The following is a 21,736-nucleotide window of genomic DNA, read 5'->3' on the forward strand; positions in this document are numbered from 1 at the left end:
ACCCATAAAATGAATTCATTTATATTACATTTAAAAATAAATCTAGGGTGAAAGCAGAACAGTGTTTGGTGGTAGTCAGTGTTTAAGGACTGGGAAAACAAAGGCAAATTTCTAGAATGCTAATAATGTTCCATATCTTGACCTGGGTTGTGGGTTCATGAATGTATACATTTGAAAAAATTATTGAGCTATACTTTTTAAATGTAATATACACATGATAAAGGAAAAAAATACAAAATCTGCATTCAGACCCCAGGCTCAAATATAAGTTTTGTCAATTATTAGTTGTGTAACCTTGGCTAAGTAACTTAAGACCTCATGGACTTTGTATAAATTTTCTGTAATATGGGTTTACAGACAGTTCCCTAACTTTTCCATATAATGTATTCTTGCATGAGGAGGAAAATCAAATATAATAACAGAAAGAGACTTACATAATTAGTAAGACGTAAAATAATAGACAATATTCTCAATGATATATTTCTCACATAATATTCATGTTATTTAATTTGCTTCTTTACCCTCCCAAGTTCAGGCAACTGGACTTGTAAAGATTCACTGTTTCTGATCTGCCTAATAATTTCCATTTTTTTTTCCTCCAATGTACTAAATTTATGAGACTTAGGTAATTTACATTAGCACTATGATTTTTGTTTTCTGCTTAAAAATAAAATGATAAGGAAGCGTAATAAAATATTCAAGTAACTGTATGAAGCTCCACTGCTATAAATGCAAAAAGTATGAAATAGCCCGAATTAAACTGTTACGGTCAGGTAGTGCTACCATTACAATCTTGAAACGCTTCAATCATCTCATTGATATTAATTCCCATAGTAAATGATTAAACACCAACAATACATCAAATACGGCTCTAGGCTAAAGAAAGAGAATGAGGAACTGAACAAATATGCCTCCTGCCCCATGCTGCTTACATTTCAACAATCTAAATTCAGCACAGCAAAAGCACCTTTTGGTTATCTATATATGATGTACAAAAGTTCCAGCTGTTACAAGTTAAATGCACAAAAATCAAGTACTATCTCTCAATGGTCTTCTTACAGAATTGCTAAAGCATAAAACAAAATAGTATTTATAAAAGGCTTAACCTTAAGTTCAATAAATGAATTTCTTTGCTCCCTACCTAGCTACTTTCCCTTCCACATTTGCCTTTGAAACATCACTTTTGTTTTTAAAACTACTAAGGCTTTGTATTCATTGTGTTCAAAGAAGCTTAGCTGTTTGGAAAATTACACTTAAGCTAATATGATACCTTCCATGAGCCTCCCATGAGGTGTCAGGCTTCTCTAGGTGCTAGATCCTACATACTCGGATATCGAAAGGAACTTCAAAATTAATGCATAAAAAAAAATGTGTTTTAACCTACTCCTCCTACATTACCCACACATGCTAATATACGGTAAGGTACTCAATTAAGGGCTCTAAAACCTCTAAGTCATTGAGTCCTTTATCTCACTCTGCATCCACAACCATGTTATTTCTATTTATTATGCACTCAAGTATCTTTTTCCATCCATCCCTATACTACTGCCACTGGCTTAGTCTGCATTATCATCTCCTGTGGACAACTCAAATATATCAACCAATTTCTATTTAATCCATCTCAACTACTGCTGCTAGTTATCTTTTCACATAACCTAACCTGCCTATAAACCTTTAAAGGTTCTAATTCCTGCCTATAAACCTGCCTATAAACTTTTAAAGGTTCTAATTCCCTAAAGTGGTTTCAACCATTTTTTCCCATCTATTGTATCCTCCAGCCATGTTCCTCTAAGCCAGGCTTCCACCACATCGCAGTAGTGTCCCTGCTAAATCATCAGTCCTCTTCTGTCTCAGGAATCATTCAAACAAATTCAAATATTACCGCCTCTAGGATTTTTTCTTCAATACATAGGCTTTTTAGCAACTCTCCTCTCAAAGCTTTCCAATCACCTTGTACATTCTATTCTAGCACTTAAACTGCACTGAAAGTATTTGCTCACATGTCTGTCTTCCTCACTATTTCTAATAAGGACTATATTATTACTTTTCATATTCTCATCAATTAATGCAGTGCCAAACTTTTTAAAAACTGTTTATTAAATGGATAGATGAATCTCAAAGGTAAGAAACTACTTCTCTATATGACTTAAGTTATTCCTACTCTAGGGGCGCCTGGGTGGCTCAGTCGGTTGGGCATCCGACTTCAGCTCAGGTCATGATCTCGTGGTCTGTGAGTTCGAGCCCTGCGTCGGGCTCTGTGCTAACCACTCAGAGCCTGGAGCCTGTTTCAGATTCTGTGTCTCTCTCTCTCTCTCTGACCTTCCCCCATTCATGCTCTGTCTCTGTCTCAAAAATGAACTCAAAAATGAATAAATGTTAAGAAAAAAAAATTATTCCTACTCTAAAATTTGCTTTCTGGGGAGCCTGGGTGGCTCAGTCGGTTAAGCATCTGACTTCGGCTCAGGTCATGATCTCGCGGTTTGGGAGTCTGAGCCCCTCGTCAGGCTCTGTGCCTGACAGCTCAGAGCCTGGAGCCTGCTTCGCATTCTGTGTCTCCCTCTCTCTCTGCCCCTCCCCTGCTTGCACTTTGTCTCTCTCTCTCAGAAATAAGTAAACATTAAAAAAATTTTTTAATTTGCTTTCCTTCATACCTTAGAGAAAATGAACTTCGTAACAAAAGTATGTTACCTAAAAAAATGCTATTTTGTACTTTCTAACAGCTTACAATAAATCCATTTAGTATTGTTCCCGGAATACAATTTGCTCTTTAAACTTGCTTCTGAAAATTCTGTGCACAAAATGTTCATCAAACTTCATTTTCTCACAAGATCTTTCAGTTTTCAAGGGACAGATCTTGAAATATCAAGGTTAAATAAGTTCTATACCCTTCAGAAAGATCTATAAAAGTTACTTTGAAATGCATAAAAAACATAAAAAGTAGATCAACTGAAGAATGGGTGTAAGCATAGATAGATGGAGATATACACATTTACTCATATAAATGATAAAGCAGACCTAGCAAAATGTAAATTGTATAATCCAGATGATGGGTAAAATAACCATATTTCATGAAACTGGAAATTGCTATAAGAAATAAAGTTCAGAAAAAGTACTGTGGGAGTCTATATACATTTAACATTTGACTGCAATTCCTAACAAAAATTTGATGTTAATAAAAAAAAAAAACACCTCACCATTTGCTTTAATTGTTCTATAGATGCAGATACAAATAATTTTATGTAACAGTATTTACTAAACACAAGGATTACAGCATTCCTTTTGCATAATGCAGATGGCAAAGGCCTATCAGCATTATACAGAAGCCCAACACTAATTCTTTAAGTGGAGATGGAACACCAATCTACCCCTCATATGAAGAAGTCTCTTCTCAACCCTGCTCCCTAGAGTTTTAAGATTACACAGGCAGTGCTTATTATAATGTGAAACCGACCACAACAATAACTGAGTTACCTTTAAGCTCCTAAAATAACTGAACAAAATGGCTCTGCTATAGAAATAAAATACTCAAAAGTATTTATGTATATACTGCTTGATTCCAGATAAGGCTGCTTACTGAACTACAGTGCAATTAATGAAAGTTTTATGTTCCTAATGCATTCCTAATGTACCACATTATACATCCAATCTGAAAAAACAGAAAAAATATGGACTCTTATTCTACCACCATAACAAAATCACATTCTGTACTTTAATATATTCCCTTCCAACTTTTCTGGAAGATTCTTTATGTGCTCAACGAGCTAATGACAGTCGATTCACTTGATCTAGTTTTATAGACTATAAAACTTGATACAACATATTGGCTTAAAAAGTCTACAGGACAATGAACAACTTCAAAAATACATTATGAGGAGCAAAAAGAAACACTTTTGATACCATTTTTACTGGACAATAAATTAAAAACCTAAACACAGTTGTGGATAATATAATGGAAGAACAATGTAGGTGAAAACTGTAATTTAAGGTTTTTTAACTCTAACTAAAGAATGTGTAGTATTCAATTCATTTATAAAAACACTTTAATTTTAGAAATCAAAAACAGCTGCTTCCACGTAATTTGCCTAATAAATTAACTTTATCTTTGAGAAAGATTTTCATGGTGAAATCTCTTTTTATCATGATAAAACTGACACAACACTGTATTAATTTTAGGTGTACAGTATAATAACTTGATACTATATATTGAAAAATGATTAGTTAACATCCGTCACCAGACAGTAATATATTTTTTTTCTTGTGACAAGAACTTTTAAGATCTGCTCTTTTAGAAACTCATGGTGAAATTTTAACAAAAGTTCTTTCATTGCACGGTAAGACGGAAAAATGTAAAAAATATGGAATCAACCATTACTGGTTCGAGATAAGCACACTACCTTGCATTGAGGCACGTAATCGTTAGTTAAAAATAACTTACCCATACTGTGGTGCTCCCGTTTTAATGTCTCCTATAGTGACATGAACATCATCCTCATCGTCATCACTGTCACTATCACTATCATCTTCAGTCTCGGTCACTTTCTATACCAACATAAACAATTACAGAATACATTCAATAATCCATCTCAACACCTAATATGAATAAGTGAAAAAGTAATCATTTTGTGATTTTGGAAGTAGTTTTAGAGAAAAAAAGTTATAATCTCATAGCACTGCTACCTCATTTATAACTTTTGTTTTACATGATAAAATGGGATAAGAATGTGAAATAAAATCTGTTTTTCAGCATCTTTTTGTAAATAACACCTCATATATTTTTTCCTGTTATTTATAAATGCTTCTCTGCAAAACAAATCTAAGGCATTGTACTAAAATATCTAGAACATAAATTATAAAAAAAATCGAGTGAGAAATTTTTGGCAAGAATATGAAGAGGATACTGTTAAGAGTCACAGCGTCATGGTTAAAAAGCACCAAATCGTTACGGAGAAGCTCACTTAATTCTTGTCATTCATTTGTAGCTAGTCGAGGCCCAGGGTGCAAGTGACTGAGGAAATACTTGTTTTAGGAGTAAAAAGTAGGACCATTTATGAAGGTTGTATTTGGCTCCAAAAGGCTATTTTGTGGTCAGTCACATAACAGTAAATAAAAAAGTAGATCACCTCAGGCAAAATATTTTTTTTGTATTCAATTCAAGCCTGCAGAGTAAGGATTTCTTTCTTTCTTTTTTATATAGAAACAGAATGTTAAAATATTTGTAAGACCAAGAATACATGTTCAATCCAAAACACATCACTTTTAACAGGCATGAATGAGGTCAGAGACTATCACTTATATAAAGAATTGTCTTGCTAAAAATTATGGCACTCAAACTTGTGCTGTGGGACTTAAAGTCTTCCTTCAAAATGAGTCTCATTATAATCTTTAGTTGAGCTACAATCATTCAGTTCCTTGAAAGGATTAAACTTCACATCTTTGCACATGCTCCATTTCATCTGAAGTCTCTTCCCACTATTCTCATCGCTATGTTTTTGATGGCAACAGATGAGGCTGGAGATATAAACGGGGCCAGATCACGCCGGACACTGAAAGTCATCTTAAATTTTTGGCTTTCTTCCTTAGTGAACAGGAAACTACTGATAAAGACTTCACATAGGGAAGTAACTGGACTTCAAAGCCTTGTGTTACCGGTTTAGGTACGCCGTTTTCAGCAGTTTCATCTTCAATTCCAGATGGAGGATTAGCACTATGAATAATAAAGATAAGCACATAAGTCTGGTATTACTTTTCAGAGGTACAGACAGGATATACTAGTATTCTTAAGCTATGTCTGATAATTTCCTAAAATTACGGTCTCCACTGGATAAGAAAAAGGATGGCAAAAGCTGCCTGTGTTATTCCACCATTCCTGCTGCCTTGCATAAAATCCAGACTCAACACCGAAAGTAGAATGGAACTGCCTCTACAATTTTTTAATGATATGAAATTTGCAACTTGACAGTGGGGTATAGTTCAAGTTTTTTAATATTTAAAAAATCTTCATCACACTTAATTTTACTTATCCTAACTCTTTACTGAACATCCACCATGTGCCAGGGACTACTAAAATTGCCTAAGGCTACGGAATACACAGTTTCCTCCATTCCTGCCGCCCGAGGAACTGAAGAACTTTAATATGACCACATTAACTCTACCAGTATTCAGTTAACACACATGCTCCGTTCTGGTTTTGTTTCACCTATCTTATTGGACACACGTTCTTCGTTGCATGAAAAATACATTTTAGGATTAAAGAAAAGCTTATCTTCCTAGAAGACTATCTTCCAATTTGGTGCCAATAAAGAGCTCCAGACCTAATTCTGATGCATTAAAAAAACCACTTTTTTTTTTTTTAATGTTTATTTATTTTTGAGACAGAGAATGAGAGGGGGAGGGCAGAGAGGAGACACATAATTCTTAGCAGGCTCCAGGCTCTCAGGTGTCAGCACAGAGCCCTACGCAGGGCTCGAACCCACAAACTGTGAGATCATGACCTGAGCCAAAGTCGGTCACTTAACCAACTGAGCCACCCAGGCACGCCCAAAACTAATAACTTTTTAAAGTCCAGTTAATACCTGTATTTGCCTTATTAAAGCAAAACTGATATAAAAAAATAAACCCCTCTTTTCTCATGAGACTCAAGCATCTGGTCATTAACCATCAAATAAAACTTATAGTATTATAGTGTAATTGGCTTCCTTTTTTTTAATGATTCATTTATTTTGAGAGAGAGAGAACACATGTGCTCACAAGAAGGGAGAGGGGCAGAGAGAGGAGAGAGAGAATCCCAAGCTGGATCTCATAAACCTTGAGATCATGACCTAGGCCATAATCAAGAGTCAGATGCTTAGCAATCTGAGCCACCCAGGCGCCCCTGTAATTGGTTTCTTATATTTCAATAATTAGGATTTTGATAGTGGGAATTAACCATTAAACTCATTTTACAAATAAAGGCACTGAAGTACAAAGCAACTAACTCACATTTAGTAGGATTTCTGAGAACGATATCCAGATGTCGATATAGCTCAAACCTCTTTTCATTACATTTGTTTATCTCTTCTAAACTTCATTTTGTCAAGCAGTTTTATAGAAGTCAATGCAATCTCTATAGTGGTATTTTACAGTAGTACAATCCTCATATAAAGCAAAATAAAGATAATAATTGAAAATTTGAATGTGAAGTTTTCATTGTTTTACTGCTTGACCCAAGAAAATATGCAACTATAATTCTTCAGTACATTTACCTCCTGCTTAAGTAAGTTTCTAGGTAGCCAGAAACAAGTTTAGCATGCTTTTTATGCCATGGAACAGTGTAGTTAGCCAAACCTTGGATTAAACAACATGACAAAATTGGACACAGCATAATACAATGGTTAAGAAGTTGTAACAATGAACTGGTCACAAAGAAGCTGGGGAGAACTCTAATAGCAAGGACTCTGATCAGTCCAAGCTGAATACCAGAACACAGGTTTGGTGAACATGCCTTACCAAATACTTCTAAAAGTTTTAATTCCTATCAACATTAAAATGCTACAAATATAAAATTACAAGCTTTTTCTAGAAAAATTAAGCTTTAAGAGAACTTTTCCACAGAATGAAATAAACTTAATAGCTCTCCAAATAAATTTTTAATAAAGAATATAAAGACATTTTGACAGTAATGCTCAAGGAAGGTAGAGGCTTCCCTCCAATACATTTAATCATGCTAAGGGGCGTCTGGGTGGCTCAGTCAGTTGAGCCTCCGACTTCAGCTCAGGTCATGATCTCACAGCTCGTGAGTTCAAGCCCCACATTGGGCTCTGTGCTGACGGCTCGGAGCCTGGAACCTGCTTCGGATTCTGTGTCTCCCTCTCTCTCTGCCCCTAACCCACTCACAGTCTGTCTCTGTCTCTCTCAAAAGTAAACAAACATTTAAGAAAAAACAAATCACACTGAGTATAAAAAAAATTAAAGGACATTCATTCAATCAAAAAACAGGCTTCGGGGCGCCTGGGTGGCGCAGTCGGTTAAGCGTCCGACTTCAGCCAGGTCACGATCTCGTAGTCCGTGAGTTCGAGCCCCACGTCGGGCTCTGGGCTGATGGCTCAGAGCCTGGAGCCTGTTTCCGATTCTGTGTCTCCCTCTCTCTCTGCCCCTCCCCCGTTCATGCTCTGTCTCTCTCTGTCCCAAAAATAAATAAACGTTGAAAAAAAAAAATTAAAAAAAAAAAAAAACAGGCTTCAAGGATTGTAACCAAGAACCAATACTAACAAAATTAATGGAATAAAGATTAGCTCATAAAAAAAGGTATTTAATTATGAATCTGTAGCATTATCCATTGATTCTTCACCAATTAAAAAGCAGTATGAAGAAATTTTCAATTACTTCCATAACTATAAGCTACACAAATCAACTTTGTGAGTAACTGAGATTAGGGTTAGGAACTGGGTTGGACCAAATTTCAAAACTGAATGATAAAATTTCACATGATATAGCAATGAGTGAAAAAAAAGTCTTCCAATAAAGGGGATATTTTTAAGTGAGGAAATATAATTTCAGCATCCCTTAAGGTAGTTCTATTTCTATGTCTTACTTCTTCCTTTCATTCACTTTTTAACAAGTGCATACATACCTCCTTTTATCATGCTTGGCTCCATTACACCTCACTTTACTGCACTTCCCAGATAAATTTTTTACAAACTGAGGTTTGTGGCAACACTGTGTCACCCAGCAGTGCAATTTTTCCAATAGCATTTGCTTACCTTGTGTCTCTGCCACATTTTGGTGAGTCTGGTAATATTTTACACTTTTTCACTATTGTATTTATTATGGTGGTCTGTGATCAGTGCTCCTTGATGTTACTATTATAATTGTTTTGGGGAGCTATGAATCACAACCACTTAAGATGGTGAACTTAATAAAGATTTTGTGTGTGCTAACCACTCTACTGACCAACCATCACTTCTTCTTTCTCTCCTGCTCCTTAGGCTGCCTATTCCCTGAACCACAACAATATCCACACTAGGTCAATTTACAATCCTCTAATGGCCTCTAAGTGTCCAAGTGAAAGAGTCCACAGGTCTCTCACTTTAATTCAAAAGCTAGAAATGATTAAGCTTAGTAGGAAGGCATGTCAAAGACCAAAACCTAGGCCTCTGCCACCGGTTGGCAAAGGTGTGAACACAAAAGAAAAATTCTTGAAGAAGATTAAAAGAGCTAAACTCTAGTGAAGCCACGAATGATAAGAAAGTAAAAATACCTTACTACTGATATAAAGTTTGAGTGGTCTGGGCAGAAGACCAAACCAGTCACAACATTCCCTTAAGCCAAAGGCTAATCCAGGGCAAAGCCCTTATAACTTTCTTCAATTCTGTAAAGGTTGACAGAGGTGAGGAAGCTGCAAGAAAAAAGTTCAAAGCTAACAGAGGTTGGTTCGTGAGGTTTAAGGAAAGAAGCCATCTCCGTAACGTAAAGTGCAAGGCAAGGCAGCAAGTGCTGATACAGAAGCTGCAGCAAGTTACCCAGAAGGTCTCACTCAGATAATTCATAAAGGTGGCTACACTAAACAGATTCGCAATGTAGATAAAACAGCCTCCTATTAGAAGAAGATGCCATCTGGGACTTCCACAGCTCAAGAAAAGTCAAGGCCTGGCTTCAAAGTTTCAAAGGACAGGCTGACTCTTTTCTTGTTAGGGGCTAATGCAGCTGGTGACTTATGCTCATTTACCATTCTGAAATCCTAGGGCCCTTACGAATTATGCTAAATCCACTCTGCCTGTGCTCTGCCCTAAAAGTGGAACAACAAAGCCTGGATGACAGCACATCTGTTGACAACATGGTTTACTGAATATTTTAAGCCACTGTTGAGACTACTGCTCAGAAAAAAAAGATTCCCTTCAAAATATTACTGCCCATCGACAATGTGCCTGGTCACTCAAGAGCTCTCTGTTGGAGACACACAAGGAGATTAATGTTTCCATGCCCCATAACAAATATCCATTCTGCAGCCCATGGATCAAGGAGTCATTTGACTTTCAAGTCTTATTACTGAAGAAACACATTTCATAAGCATATAGTTGTCAGAGACCATGATTCCAGTTGTCTGGAAGATCTGGGCAAAATAATCTGAATACATTCTGACAAGGATTCATGATTCGAGATGCCATTAAAAACATCCATCCATTATGAATGGATAAAGAAGATGTAGTGTGTATATATACATATATATACATATATACGTATATATATGTATATATGCACAACACACACACACACACACACACACAATGAACTATTACTCGGCAATCAAACAGAATGAAATCTTGCCATTTGCAACTACGTGGATGGAACTAGAGGGTATTATGCTAAGAGAAATTAGTCAGAGAAAGACAAATATCATATGACTTAATTCATATGAGGACTTTAAGACACAAAACAGATGGGGGCACCTGGGTGGCTCAGTCCATTAAGATACAAAACAGATGAACATAAGGGAAGGAAAATAATATAAAAACAGGAATGGGGACAAAACATAAGACACTCTTAAATATGCAGAACAGAGTTACTGGAGGGGTTGTGGCAGGGGAGATGGGCTAAATGGGTAAGAGACATTAAGGAATGTACACCTGAAATCACTGTTGTACTATATGCTAACTAACTTGGATGTAAATTTTAAAAATTAAAAATAAATAAGAAAAAAAACAAAAAATAAAAAAAACATTCATCCATTGAATGGATAAGGAAGACATGGTGTATATATATATACAATGGAGTATTACTCGACAATCAAAAAGAATGAAATCTTGCCATTTGCAACTACGTGGAAGGAACTAGAGAATATTATGCTAAGTGAAATTAGTCAGAGAAAAACAAGTATATGACTTTACTCATGTGAGAAATTTAAGACACAAAACAGATGAAAATAAGGGAAGCAAAAATAATATAAAAACATAAGAGACAAATATACAGAAAACAAAAAGAGGACTACTAGAGGGGTTGTGGGAGGGGGGATGGGCTAAATGGGTAAGGGGCATTAAGGAATATACTCCTGAAATCACTGTTGCACTATATGCTAACTTGGATGTAAATTTAAAAAAAAAAAAAAAAAAAAAATCCATCCATGATTCATGGGGAGAGGTCCAAATATCAAATATGAAGAGGAGTTTGGAAGTTGATTCCGAGCCTCGTGGATGACTGGGAGGGGTTCAGGACTTCAGTGGAGGAAGTTACTGCAGACGTGGTGGAAATAACAAGAGAACTAGAATGAGAAGTGGGGCCTGACGATGTGACAGAATTGCTGCAATCTCAGGACAAAACATGAACAGATGAGGGGCTGCTTCTCATGGATGAGCAAAGAAAGTGGTTTCTTGAGACGGAATCTACTCTTGGTGAAGACGGTGTGAAGATTGTGGAAATGACAGCAAAGGAGTTAGAATATAGAATATTAGATAAACTTAGCTGATAAAGCAGCAGCGTCTGAGAGGATTGACTTCAATTTGGAAAGAAGTTCTACTATCAAAATGCTAACAAACAGCATCATGTGCTACTGAGAAGTCGTTCGTGAAAGGAAAAGTCCGTGCATGTGGCAGAGGTCATTGTCTTATACTGCCACAGCCACCTCAACCTTCAGCCGCCACCACCCTGATCAGTCAGCAGAGTTCAATTTCAAAGACCCTCCAACCAGCAAAAACGTTATGACTTGCCAAAAGATCAGATGATGGTTAGGATTTTTTTTTAGCATAAAAATAGTTTTTAATTAAGGTACGTATATTGTCTTTTAGGCATAGTACCATCGCACTTAAGAGACTACAGTATAGTGGCGCCCTGGGTGGCTCAGTCAGTTGAGTGTCCAACTTCCACTCAGGTAATGATCTCGAAGTTTGTGAGTTTGAGCCCTGCATCAGGCTTGCTGCTGTCAGAGCAGAGCCCACTTTGGATCTTCTGTCCCTATCTCTGCCTTCCTCTTTCTCTCTCAAAAAAAGTTGAAACTATTAAAAAAAAAAAAAAAGAGAGAGAGATATTATAAACATAACTTTTATAGGCACCAGGAAACCAAAAAATTCATCTGACTCACTTTATTGGAGTGGTGTGGAACTGAACCCACAGTATCTCCAAGGTATAACCCTGCCAGCTTGAAACAGAATTCATATGCCACACAAACCATCCGTTTAAAGCAATCAACGGAATGACTTTTCTTTTTTTTTTTTTAAATTTTTTTTTTTTCAACGTTTATTTATTTTTGGGACAGAGAGAGGCAGAGCATGAACGGGGGAGGGGCAGAGAGAGGGAGACACAGAATCGGAAACAGGCTCCAGGCTCTGAGCCATCAGCCCAGAGCCCGACGCGGGGCTCGAACTCACGGACCGCGAGATCGTGACCTGGCTGAAGTCGGACGCTCAACCGACTGCGCCACCCAGGCGCCCCCGGAATGACTTTTCATGTTCACAAAATAGTGCAACCATTACAACTACCTAATTCCAGGACATTCTCATCACCCCAAAAAGAAACACTGCGTATATTAATAGTCACCTCCCCATTTTCCCCGACCTCAGTCCTGCCAACCACTCTATGCATTTACCTATTCTCTACTTTTAATATAAACAGAATCATACAATATGTAGTCCTTGGGGACTGGCTTCTTTAAATTAGCATAATGTTCTCTAGATTCATCCATGTTATTACAGGTATCAGCACTTCATTTTTCACTGCTATATAGTATTCCACTGTATGAATATACCATATTTTGTCCATCCATTCATCATTTGATGGGCACTTATATCCATTTTTTGGCTATTATAAATAACACTGCTATGAACATTCATGTACAAGTTTTTGTGTGGATATGTATCATTTTTCTAAAGCATCTATGTAGAACTGGAATTCTTGGATCATATAGTAACTGTGCTTAGCCTTTTGAGGAACTGCCTGTTCTCCAAAGTAGCCGAACCTTTTTACAGTTCCACGATCAGTGTATGAGAGTTCCAATTTCTGCATGTCCTCACCAACACCTGTTACTTTCTTTTTGAGTACAGCCATCCTAGCGGGTGTAAAATGGTATTTTCTCTACTTTTTAAAACCAAATAACCTTTCAAAGCTCTTTTTTTTAACCATGCCTTCATTATAGGACATCAAGGCATTGATACTACATTTGATCAGTAATGTAAGCATGTCGACGGACTCCCATGTGTGAGTTGTTTTGAAATTTGGAGAAGTTTCAAGCTGCTTTTACGTGTTCTATAAACGACAGTCATGTATTTCTAGTAGTCTAACAAAGGGAATCAATCTTATAACAAATTCATTAAATATCTGACTTTACATATTTTAAAACATGGAGATGATAACCAAAGTGCACTACACCATCAAAGGTATTGTGAAACTAGTAATTTAAAGGATTCTTTTTTTTTATCAAAAACATTTTTTAAAGTTTTTTCTTATTAGTCTAATGATTACAATCGTATATTACACTTCTGAACTCACTTAAGAGTACAAAGTACTTAACAGTGAAGAGTATTCAAACCCTTACCTCAAACACTTTGTCCCCTACGCTACTAGCAAATAAACGCAGAACTGATTAGGTCCTGAAATAGAAAATTCTAACGGAATCAATGCCTGTGAACTTTAAGTCAGTATGCTGTAATTAAGCCAAAGACTATGAAATAAATTTGACAATGTGTTGACAGAACCACTGTTACCACACAATCTGCAGAAGTATTGACAACAAGTTCCACTAACCTGGCATTTTCTTCTTCTGGCCTTTCAACTTCATTTTCATCTACCAAAAAAAATACATAAATAAATAAATAAAATTAACAAACAAACCACTCTTAAAGAAACCAGTATTATGAAAATCTGAAGTGATCATCACAAGCACTAACCTAGGTCCTTTGCCAAATCACTGTGCACATGCACGTCCCATGGGCCTATAAGCACATCCAAAGTTAGATCACCTTATAATGACTTAACAAGATATGTCTTTTATGAAAAAAAAAATGACTTTACTTTTATAAAAGTAAGCTTAATTTAAGAGGCATTAAAAATTTCTAGATCTTTGTTAAGGAAACCCTACACATTTACATTCCAAAGAATATTACTAATGCTGAATCTTGCCACCAAAGACAATTGTACAGGTTTGTCAAAGCCACAGCATCAAGGAGCTGCATGGTGCTCAAACGTGCACTTTTACTATACTAAAGAATACATATTTTAGGTAAGGAATAAATAATTAACTTTCAAATCTAGTTATCATTAACAGACAAGAGACTGTGACTTAATGAAAAGTTAAAAGCTAGATGTCAAGTCCCTTTCAAGAGGGAAGTACAAAGTGCACTGAACTTATTTTTGGGAAAAAAGATATATACGAGATAACTGAAAACTGTAAGGCTAAGGGACATGAGATACTTCTAATGACGTGGGTTAAAGAGCAGTCTCTTAAAAAAGAAAAACTTCACCTTAATACAGGAGACATTCGGGGTTTTCTTTATGGGCCATAATGTATTCCATCTCTTTCTCTCTCTCTCTCTTTTAATTAATTATTTTTAAAGCACGACTTTCAGACAAGGAGGTACCCTTGCAGGTGCATTCCATACAAACTGACCATCAAGAAACAAGACGTTAGTTTTACAGCATCAACTTTATTTAGCTATTATTACAGAAAGACTGTTTCTGAAAGAAAGGGGCAGGGAGGGCATCCTACAGCCAAGGGGCAAGAACAGACACACCAACAGAGCTCAGAATCGAGATAGAACAGTAGGGGAAAGAGCGCGGAAGCGAGGCGGCCGGGAATCCCCGGCGGGGAGGACCGGGAGACGGGGTCCGGCCCGGTGCCCAGCCCCCGGCCCAGCCTGGCTGCCGCGGGGTGGCTGCGTGATGGGGGCGTGGGCTGGGCGGGAGGAGGCTGGGGGCGGGGAGGCGGGAACGCGCACGCCGCACTCGGCCTAACTCTCAGGCCGGAGGAGGCTCCGTACCAGAGGCCCCAGGGGCGGCATGAGGGGCCCAGGACGCCGGCCGCTGACGGGCCGGGAGGACAGGCCTGAGAGAACCCGGGAGTGAGAGAAGGGACAGGAAGTTCCGTACCGCCATAGAGCCACTCTTCCTCCTCATCCCCTCCGGTCCCGCCGCTCAGCTCCGACACTAGGCGCTCGACCTCGCCGGCCGACATGGCCGCCCCGAGCACAACTTAAAGGCGGCGATCAACAGCCCCCTCCAACCCCTTCCCAGCCTCGCTGCCCGGGGGCGCGAGAGGGGCGCGAACCCGCCGGCGAGCAAACGAAGAAAGCGCGAGACTCAAATCCAGGAAAGGCGGCCGCGGCGTTCAGCCTGCAAACAAGACGACTCCGGCGGCGATCCGCCTGCGCAGGCGCAGCAGCAGCCCCAGCGCGCGGCGTCTTTAGGAGGCTTCGCTTCCGTGGCGCCGGCCACCTGGACCTGGTTGCGCATGCGTGCCGTGGTTGGCCCCGCCCCTGTGGAATCCCGTTTTGCCTTTTTAGCGTGGCCTTCTCCCCTGGCGTCCTGCGTCGGGGAGGGTTCCCTTCCCCCACCCTTTCCTCTGATAAGCTGCCTATGCCGGCCGGCGTACTTTTGTTCCCTTGTCCTTTAACGCTTTCTTTCTCAACTTTTTTGTCTGTGTTTTAATCTTATTAAAGGCCTTGTTTCGTTCTTCACATGTTGTATCACTCGACACAGAATTGTTACCTTATCACTCGTTTCTCATTGGAGAGGAAAACAATGCCTACTTTATTGAATATTTAATTTTAACAGCAAACGAAAGCCGAGCTCGTGCATGAATAATGCATTCTCTTTGTTAAAATAAAACATTACACATAAGGTCGAAGACCCCCTCATCCACTACCGTCCTTTGCACAAGTATCCCTCGTTTTCTGTTTGGTGTGAATCCTCGGATTTTCTATATGTTTACTTCACGTGTATTGTTTTGGTGGAAGAACCTGAGATTAACGAATCTTAAAGGGTGCGATACTGTGTATCATTCTCCGGATTGCTTTTTTTTTTTTTTTTAATTTTTATGAAGTGTCTTGGAGACCCTTCCCATGTTGGTATACATCAAACTATATCCATTTTTAAGTGCTTCCCAATATTCCATAGCATGGCTATCACAAAATGTATATAGCTATTTCCCTAGTGGTGTACATTTAGATTGGTTTCAACTTTTCACTTTAACCACCCTCCCTAAAAATACTACAAACGTTTACAAAAGCCTTGTAAATGACTTCTTGCAGATTTTTACAAGTATTTCTCCAAGATCATAATGTTCAGTTTTTTAGTAAATAATGCCACATCATCAGGCTACTTTGAACACATCTTTTAAGGAGAAGGTCATCTATGATGGGTCGAAATTAGTGTTCTAGTTCTTAACTATAACTACTTAGTTGCATGACCTCAGGTAATTAACCTTTCTTTGCTTCAGTTTTCTCATCTACAAAATGGGAAAGCTGCATTTAATGGTCTCTAAGGTTTCTTTTGGTCCAAAAGTTTTCAAATAGGACACTCAGTTTTCAACAGGAAGTCATTCTAGTTTACAAATCAATCATGGGTTTACTTGCTGTCTGGTCAATAAATATTGTTCTTCATTTAACACTTATTGAATATCTGCTGTTTAAGAACTTGGAAAACAAAAATATGAATAAAGCATAGTCCATGCTCTTAAAATGCTATCAATTTATTAAGAAAGTCAGAAATGTCTTAATTAGTTCCCCTACAAGGGAAAAAAGATGGATATGCTTTAATAGAAACACAAATGAAATGTTTACATCCCAACAATGCCACATCATCTCCCCTTATTTATTTTTTTTTAATTTTTTTTCAACGTTTTTATTTATTTTTGGGACAGAGAGAGACAGAGCATGAATGGGGGAGGGGCAGAGAGAGAGGGAGACACAGAATCAGAAACAGGCTCCAGGCTCCCAGCCATCCGCCCAGAGCCTGACGCAGGGCTCGAACTCACGGACCGCGAGATCGGGACCTGGCTGAAGTCGTACGCTTAACCGACTGCGCTACCCAGGCGCCCCAACATCTCCCCTTATTTAAACAAATCATGTGGTTTTAATCTCCCCTTACCTTTGAAGACTCAAAGGCTATTCCCAGTCTCCCTTATCTGTTTAGGATAATCCCTTGCAGACTTCTAAACTCTGTTGAGGTATCAATGTTGAGGCCAACATTGTGATGTCTTTCCTGAATCCCACTTTATTTCCTTCCATTTCTTTGTTCTATAAATATACTTATGGAGGGTCTACCAAGTGCCAGAGACTCTTCTAGGCTATGCAGATTCAGCAAGGAGTAAAACAAGGTCCTTCCTCTTGGTGAAGCTTTCATTCTAATGAAGGAAGACAGACAATAAACATATAAATGCACAGCTTTGTCAAGTTGTGATAAGGATTATAAAGAAAACTAAGCAGGATAGGGGGACCTAGAGCATGAGTGATGAAGAGGGATTAGGTGCAATTTTATAATAAGAGATCAGGGAAAGCTATTCTAATAACGTGACATAAGAATAGAGAGCTGAAGCGTCCGACTTCAGCCAGGTCACGATCTCGCGGTCCGTGAGTTCGAGCCCCGCGTCAGGCTCTGGGCTGATGGCTCAGAGCCTGGAGCCTGCTTCCGATTCTGTGTCTCCCTCTCTCTCTGCCCCTCCCCCGTTCATGCTCTGTCTCTCTCTGTCCCAAAAATAAATAAACGTTGTAAAAAAAAAAAATTTAAAAAAAAAAAAAGAATAGAGAGCTGAATGGAGGAAAGAAGTAAGCCCTTGTGGACTTCTGGGTGAAGCCATATCTGACTGAGAGAATAGGAATTGCAAAGGCCCTGAAGCAGAAGTGTGCTTGGTGCGTTCAAGGAATCCAAAATGAAATGGAATGGAGGGAGTAAGAAAGAGGCTAGAGATGAGATCAGAGTTATTGGAAGGTGGGTAGAGCAGAGCTAATTACACCCTTCTAGACTCTATGCTGCTTCTATGGCATGTGTCTATCACATCCTATGATAATTACATCTACCTTCCTAGAACTCTTCACTAGATGAAGTCCTTCCTCAAACAGGGCATCTTCTTACATGCCACTTATTCATGAGATGGTGCCCAGCACTTAGATCTTGGCCTCTACTGACAGTAATGGAATGACAATTTTACAGTCTGCTTAGGAATATCTTGGGGCGCCTGGGTGGCTCAGTCAGTTAAGCGTCAGACTTCAGCTCAGGTCACGATCTCGTGGTCCGTGAGTTCGAGCCCCGCATCAGGCTCTGGGCTGATGGCTCAGAGCCTGGAGCCTGCTTCTGATTCTGTGCCTCCCTCTCTCTCTGACCCTCCCCTGTTCATGCTCTGTCTCTCTCTGTCTCAAAAATAAATAAATGTTAAAAATAAATAAATAAATAAATAAATAAATAAATAAAACGTTAAAAAAATTTTTTAAAAAGGAATATCTTAAGGCAGTCACTCATAGTCCTGTCTATTTATTATTCCATGAGTCTATAATGAACTTTGGTGCTTTCATGGAAGAACCAACTGCCTTCTGCCATGGATTGTCTTTTCTCCTTTCGGCTGCCTAAAATAAGCTTGTCTTTCAAGATGCTACTTAAACTGAACTGAAGAGTTGATGAATAATAACTGAGGCATCAGAATTGCCTTTACAGTGGAGGTAGCATTTCAGCTAAGCTTTGAAAATAATTTTCACAAGCAGAGAAGCCCATAAATCACTAATAACCACTCATAAAAGGCCTCTTCCTTCCTTCCTTTTATACTGAGTTCCTTGCCTGGATAAGCTTCTTTATCTCCCGACTCACCAGCAGAGTTTAAAGATAGGTAATTTGAAGACATGATATAAACTTAAGACTTCTTCAAACTACAATACTCTATATGTTCTGATTATATTTGTTTTCCATCTTATCATTGTGTGTGTCTGTGTATGGGTGTGTGTGTGTGTGTGTGTGTGTGTGCAGGTTGTTGGTTCTTAGGAAAAAAAACCCAAAATAACTAAGCATCAGTTTAAATATATCTCTCTTTGGGAAGTACTGAAAGGGATTGCTTAATAGATGATGATTAAAATGACGGCAAGAGGTAAAAATCAAATAAAAGTGCCTTGCTCAATATCTAGTAGATAGCAAGTACGCGTTAATGTGCTTTGCATGAATATGGCATTTAGGCCTGACTGTGTTATTCACTGCCAACTTTAGTTACGTCCCTTAAATCTCAATGTTCTTCAGTTTCCTCATCAGTAAATTGATATATTAAAATATCAAATTACACCTGTATCCTGGAAGGCTAACAAAGCTAAAGTGAGGGTTCAAATGTCAATGCATGTGACAAGTTAGAGGCAAGATGGTGGTATGCTATGTTTTAGGCCCTTTGTCCTTTGAACAACCCGAATCACTGCACATATGTAGAGCGCAGTTTGTTTCTTTCTAGATACTTCCTTTATAGGTACTTCAGTGGGGAGTTAAGCACCAATTATCCATCTTCCTCTGCATTCTGACATATTTTAATACTAATTTTTATATTGCTATTTGTTTCTGGAAAATTGTGTCATCTTCTATTCAGCTCTATACTGTTGTGTAAACTGCACGCTCCTTAAGGATGAGAACAAATTTTTTTTTTATTTCTGTCTTCACCAGATAAGTGCTTAGTAAACCCTTAAGCCAAACGTTGATCATCCATGTGGAGGGCTTAGAAATGAGGCAAAAGGAGATATGTTTGATTTTGTGAGGAATAATAATTGCTAATTATGCTGAGCAAAGAAGTACAAATCACATTGAAATAAAGTAAATCTGATTATCTTCAAGCATGTAATTTCAGCAGGAATTCTTTTTGACTCCACCGTAATATCCGAGAGCAAGAAATGGATTTTTCCTGGATTCTCTTCTCTTTTCTGTCTACCTTGTCTCCCAAGGTCATTTCCTCCAGTCCCATGACTTTTAATACTGTCTATGTGATATATGTCACTGACAGCCAATGACTCCCAGTTTTGCTTCTGTAGTCTCAACTCGTCCTTGAGCTCACTCTGATGTTTCACTGATGCCTTCCTTGATATTGAGTGAGCATGTCAAACTTATGCCAAAAACAGAACCTGTGAGTTGCCCTCCCAAACCTCTCCTGTCCCACTCCCATACTCCCTCTATCAGTAATCATTATCCAACGTTGTTCCAGCCAAAACTCAACGAATTACCCTTGATTCCTCTCCTTCCCTTACTAATCCCTCTCATACCGAGGAAAACCTGTTAGCAAGGCCCATTAGTTCTTCCTGTAAAATATATCCCAAATCTGTCTAATTCCCTCCATCTCCATTGCCACACTGCATTTCAAGTAACACAAACCCTTCAATAGCTTCCTGTTACACAAAAAATCCAAACTTTCGGTATCCAAAAATGCAGTATACAATGGTATAGACAATGGAATGTAATCCTGCCTTAGAAAGGAAGAAAATTCTGACTCATATGTTAGATGAACCTTGATGATATTATGCTAAGTGAAATAAGCCAGTCACAAAAAGACAAATACTGTATGATTTCCTTTATATAAGATATCTAGAATAGAAAACTTATGGAAATAGAAGGTAGAATTGTGGTTGCCAGTGGGAAGGGGCAATGGGGAGTTCTTGTTTAATGGACATAAAGCTTCAGTTTTGCAAGATAAAACAGTTCTGGAGTCTGGCTTTACAACATTGTGCAAATAATTTACTGAACTGTGTACTTAAAAATGGTTAAATGGTAAATTTTATGTATTTTGTCACAATTAAACAAATAAACAAACAAACAAATACATGTCCTGACTGAACTCAGTGCATTTATTCCCCAATCTGCTTCTCTTCTGGTTTTCCGAATCTCAGTGACCACTACTTAGCAGTCATCCAGCCAGGAAACTGGGTGTGAACCTGGAATCCTCCCTCTATCTCATTCTCTTTCCCAATCTTCGTAACATCTTTTTATATACCCCACTCTGTCTAGCCGCTTTGTTGGTATCCTTACCTGTTCTCACCCAGAGTTGTTTCTGTGACTGTTTTCTTTTCTTTTTTTTTTAATATGAAATTTATTGTCAAATTGTTTTCCATACAACACCCAGTGCTCATCCCAACAGGTGCCCTCCTCAATACCCATCACCTGCTGTGACTGTTTTCTAAATAATCTCCCCATCCTAAATCTTATCACTCAAACTGTTTTCCATTTAGAATTCTTTCCCCCCTAAAACTCCAGATGTGAACAAACTATATCCACTCCTAACAACCCTTTAACTGTACTCAATTGGCTGCTACTATTTAGAATCAAAAGTAAGACTCACTCTGATCTTGTCCCTTTTTTCTAGTTCCTAGCTCCTGTTTCAGCTTGGGCCTCTCTTCATACAATACACTCCAGCTATACAAAACCATGTGTATTTCCAGAGAATGTGTTGTATGGTTTCATGTCTCTATACCTTTGTCCATGCAGTCTCTGCTTGGGACTGCCAGGAATGCTCCTCCCCATCCTGTCCACCTGGTGAACACCTGGTTTTCTTTCAAGACAACTCAAAACTCATGTCTTATATGCAACTTCTTCTGACCACTTCCTTTTCTCCTTAATGCAATCAAAATTTATTTTTCCTCCTTTGTGACTCTTATCCATTTAAAAAAAATTGCTTCTGTAACTGTATTGCACTTGCTTTCTTTACATGTGGGGGTCTTTTTATTTCAGATTCTTTTGAAGGCAAGGCTGTGCCTTATTTCTATTTATATGATCAATGCTTAACACAGTGTCTCAAATACTGTACATGTCCATTAAAAGTTCATTGACTATA

General features: G+C 38.3%; 1 protein-coding gene across 30 annotated transcripts in view; it reads right to left on the reverse strand.

The window, feature by feature from the left end:
* Positions 1 to 15,411, reverse strand: part of FIP1L1 (factor interacting with PAPOLA and CPSF1) — an 81,727-nt gene extending 66,316 nt beyond the window's left edge. For 4 of the 30 annotated variants that reach the window (XM_043572653.1, XM_043572649.1, XM_043572660.1 and 1 more), the window contains exons 1-4: positions 15,049 to 15,337; positions 13,708 to 13,747; positions 5,647 to 5,704; positions 4,436 to 4,539 (exon numbers count right to left, since the gene is read on the reverse strand). In XM_043572653.1, coding sequence (XP_043428588.1) covers positions 4,436 to 4,539; positions 5,647 to 5,704; positions 13,708 to 13,747; positions 15,049 to 15,133 — 287 coding nt within the window. In that variant the 5' untranslated portion in view covers positions 15,134 to 15,337. Of the gene's footprint in view, positions 1 to 4,435; positions 4,540 to 5,646; positions 5,705 to 13,707; positions 13,748 to 13,850; positions 13,896 to 15,048 lie in introns of all 30 variants that reach the window. The other 26 variants (XM_043572642.1, XM_043572655.1, XM_043572636.1 and 23 more) reach the window with 19 other exon arrangements.
* Between the last annotated feature and the right edge of the window lie 6,325 nt (positions 15,412 to 21,736).

Source organism: Prionailurus bengalensis, chromosome B1, assembly GCF_016509475.1.
Source record: "Prionailurus bengalensis isolate Pbe53 chromosome B1, Fcat_Pben_1.1_paternal_pri, whole genome shotgun sequence".
In the NCBI taxonomy this organism is placed as follows: Eukaryota; Metazoa; Chordata; class Mammalia; order Carnivora; family Felidae; genus Prionailurus; species Prionailurus bengalensis.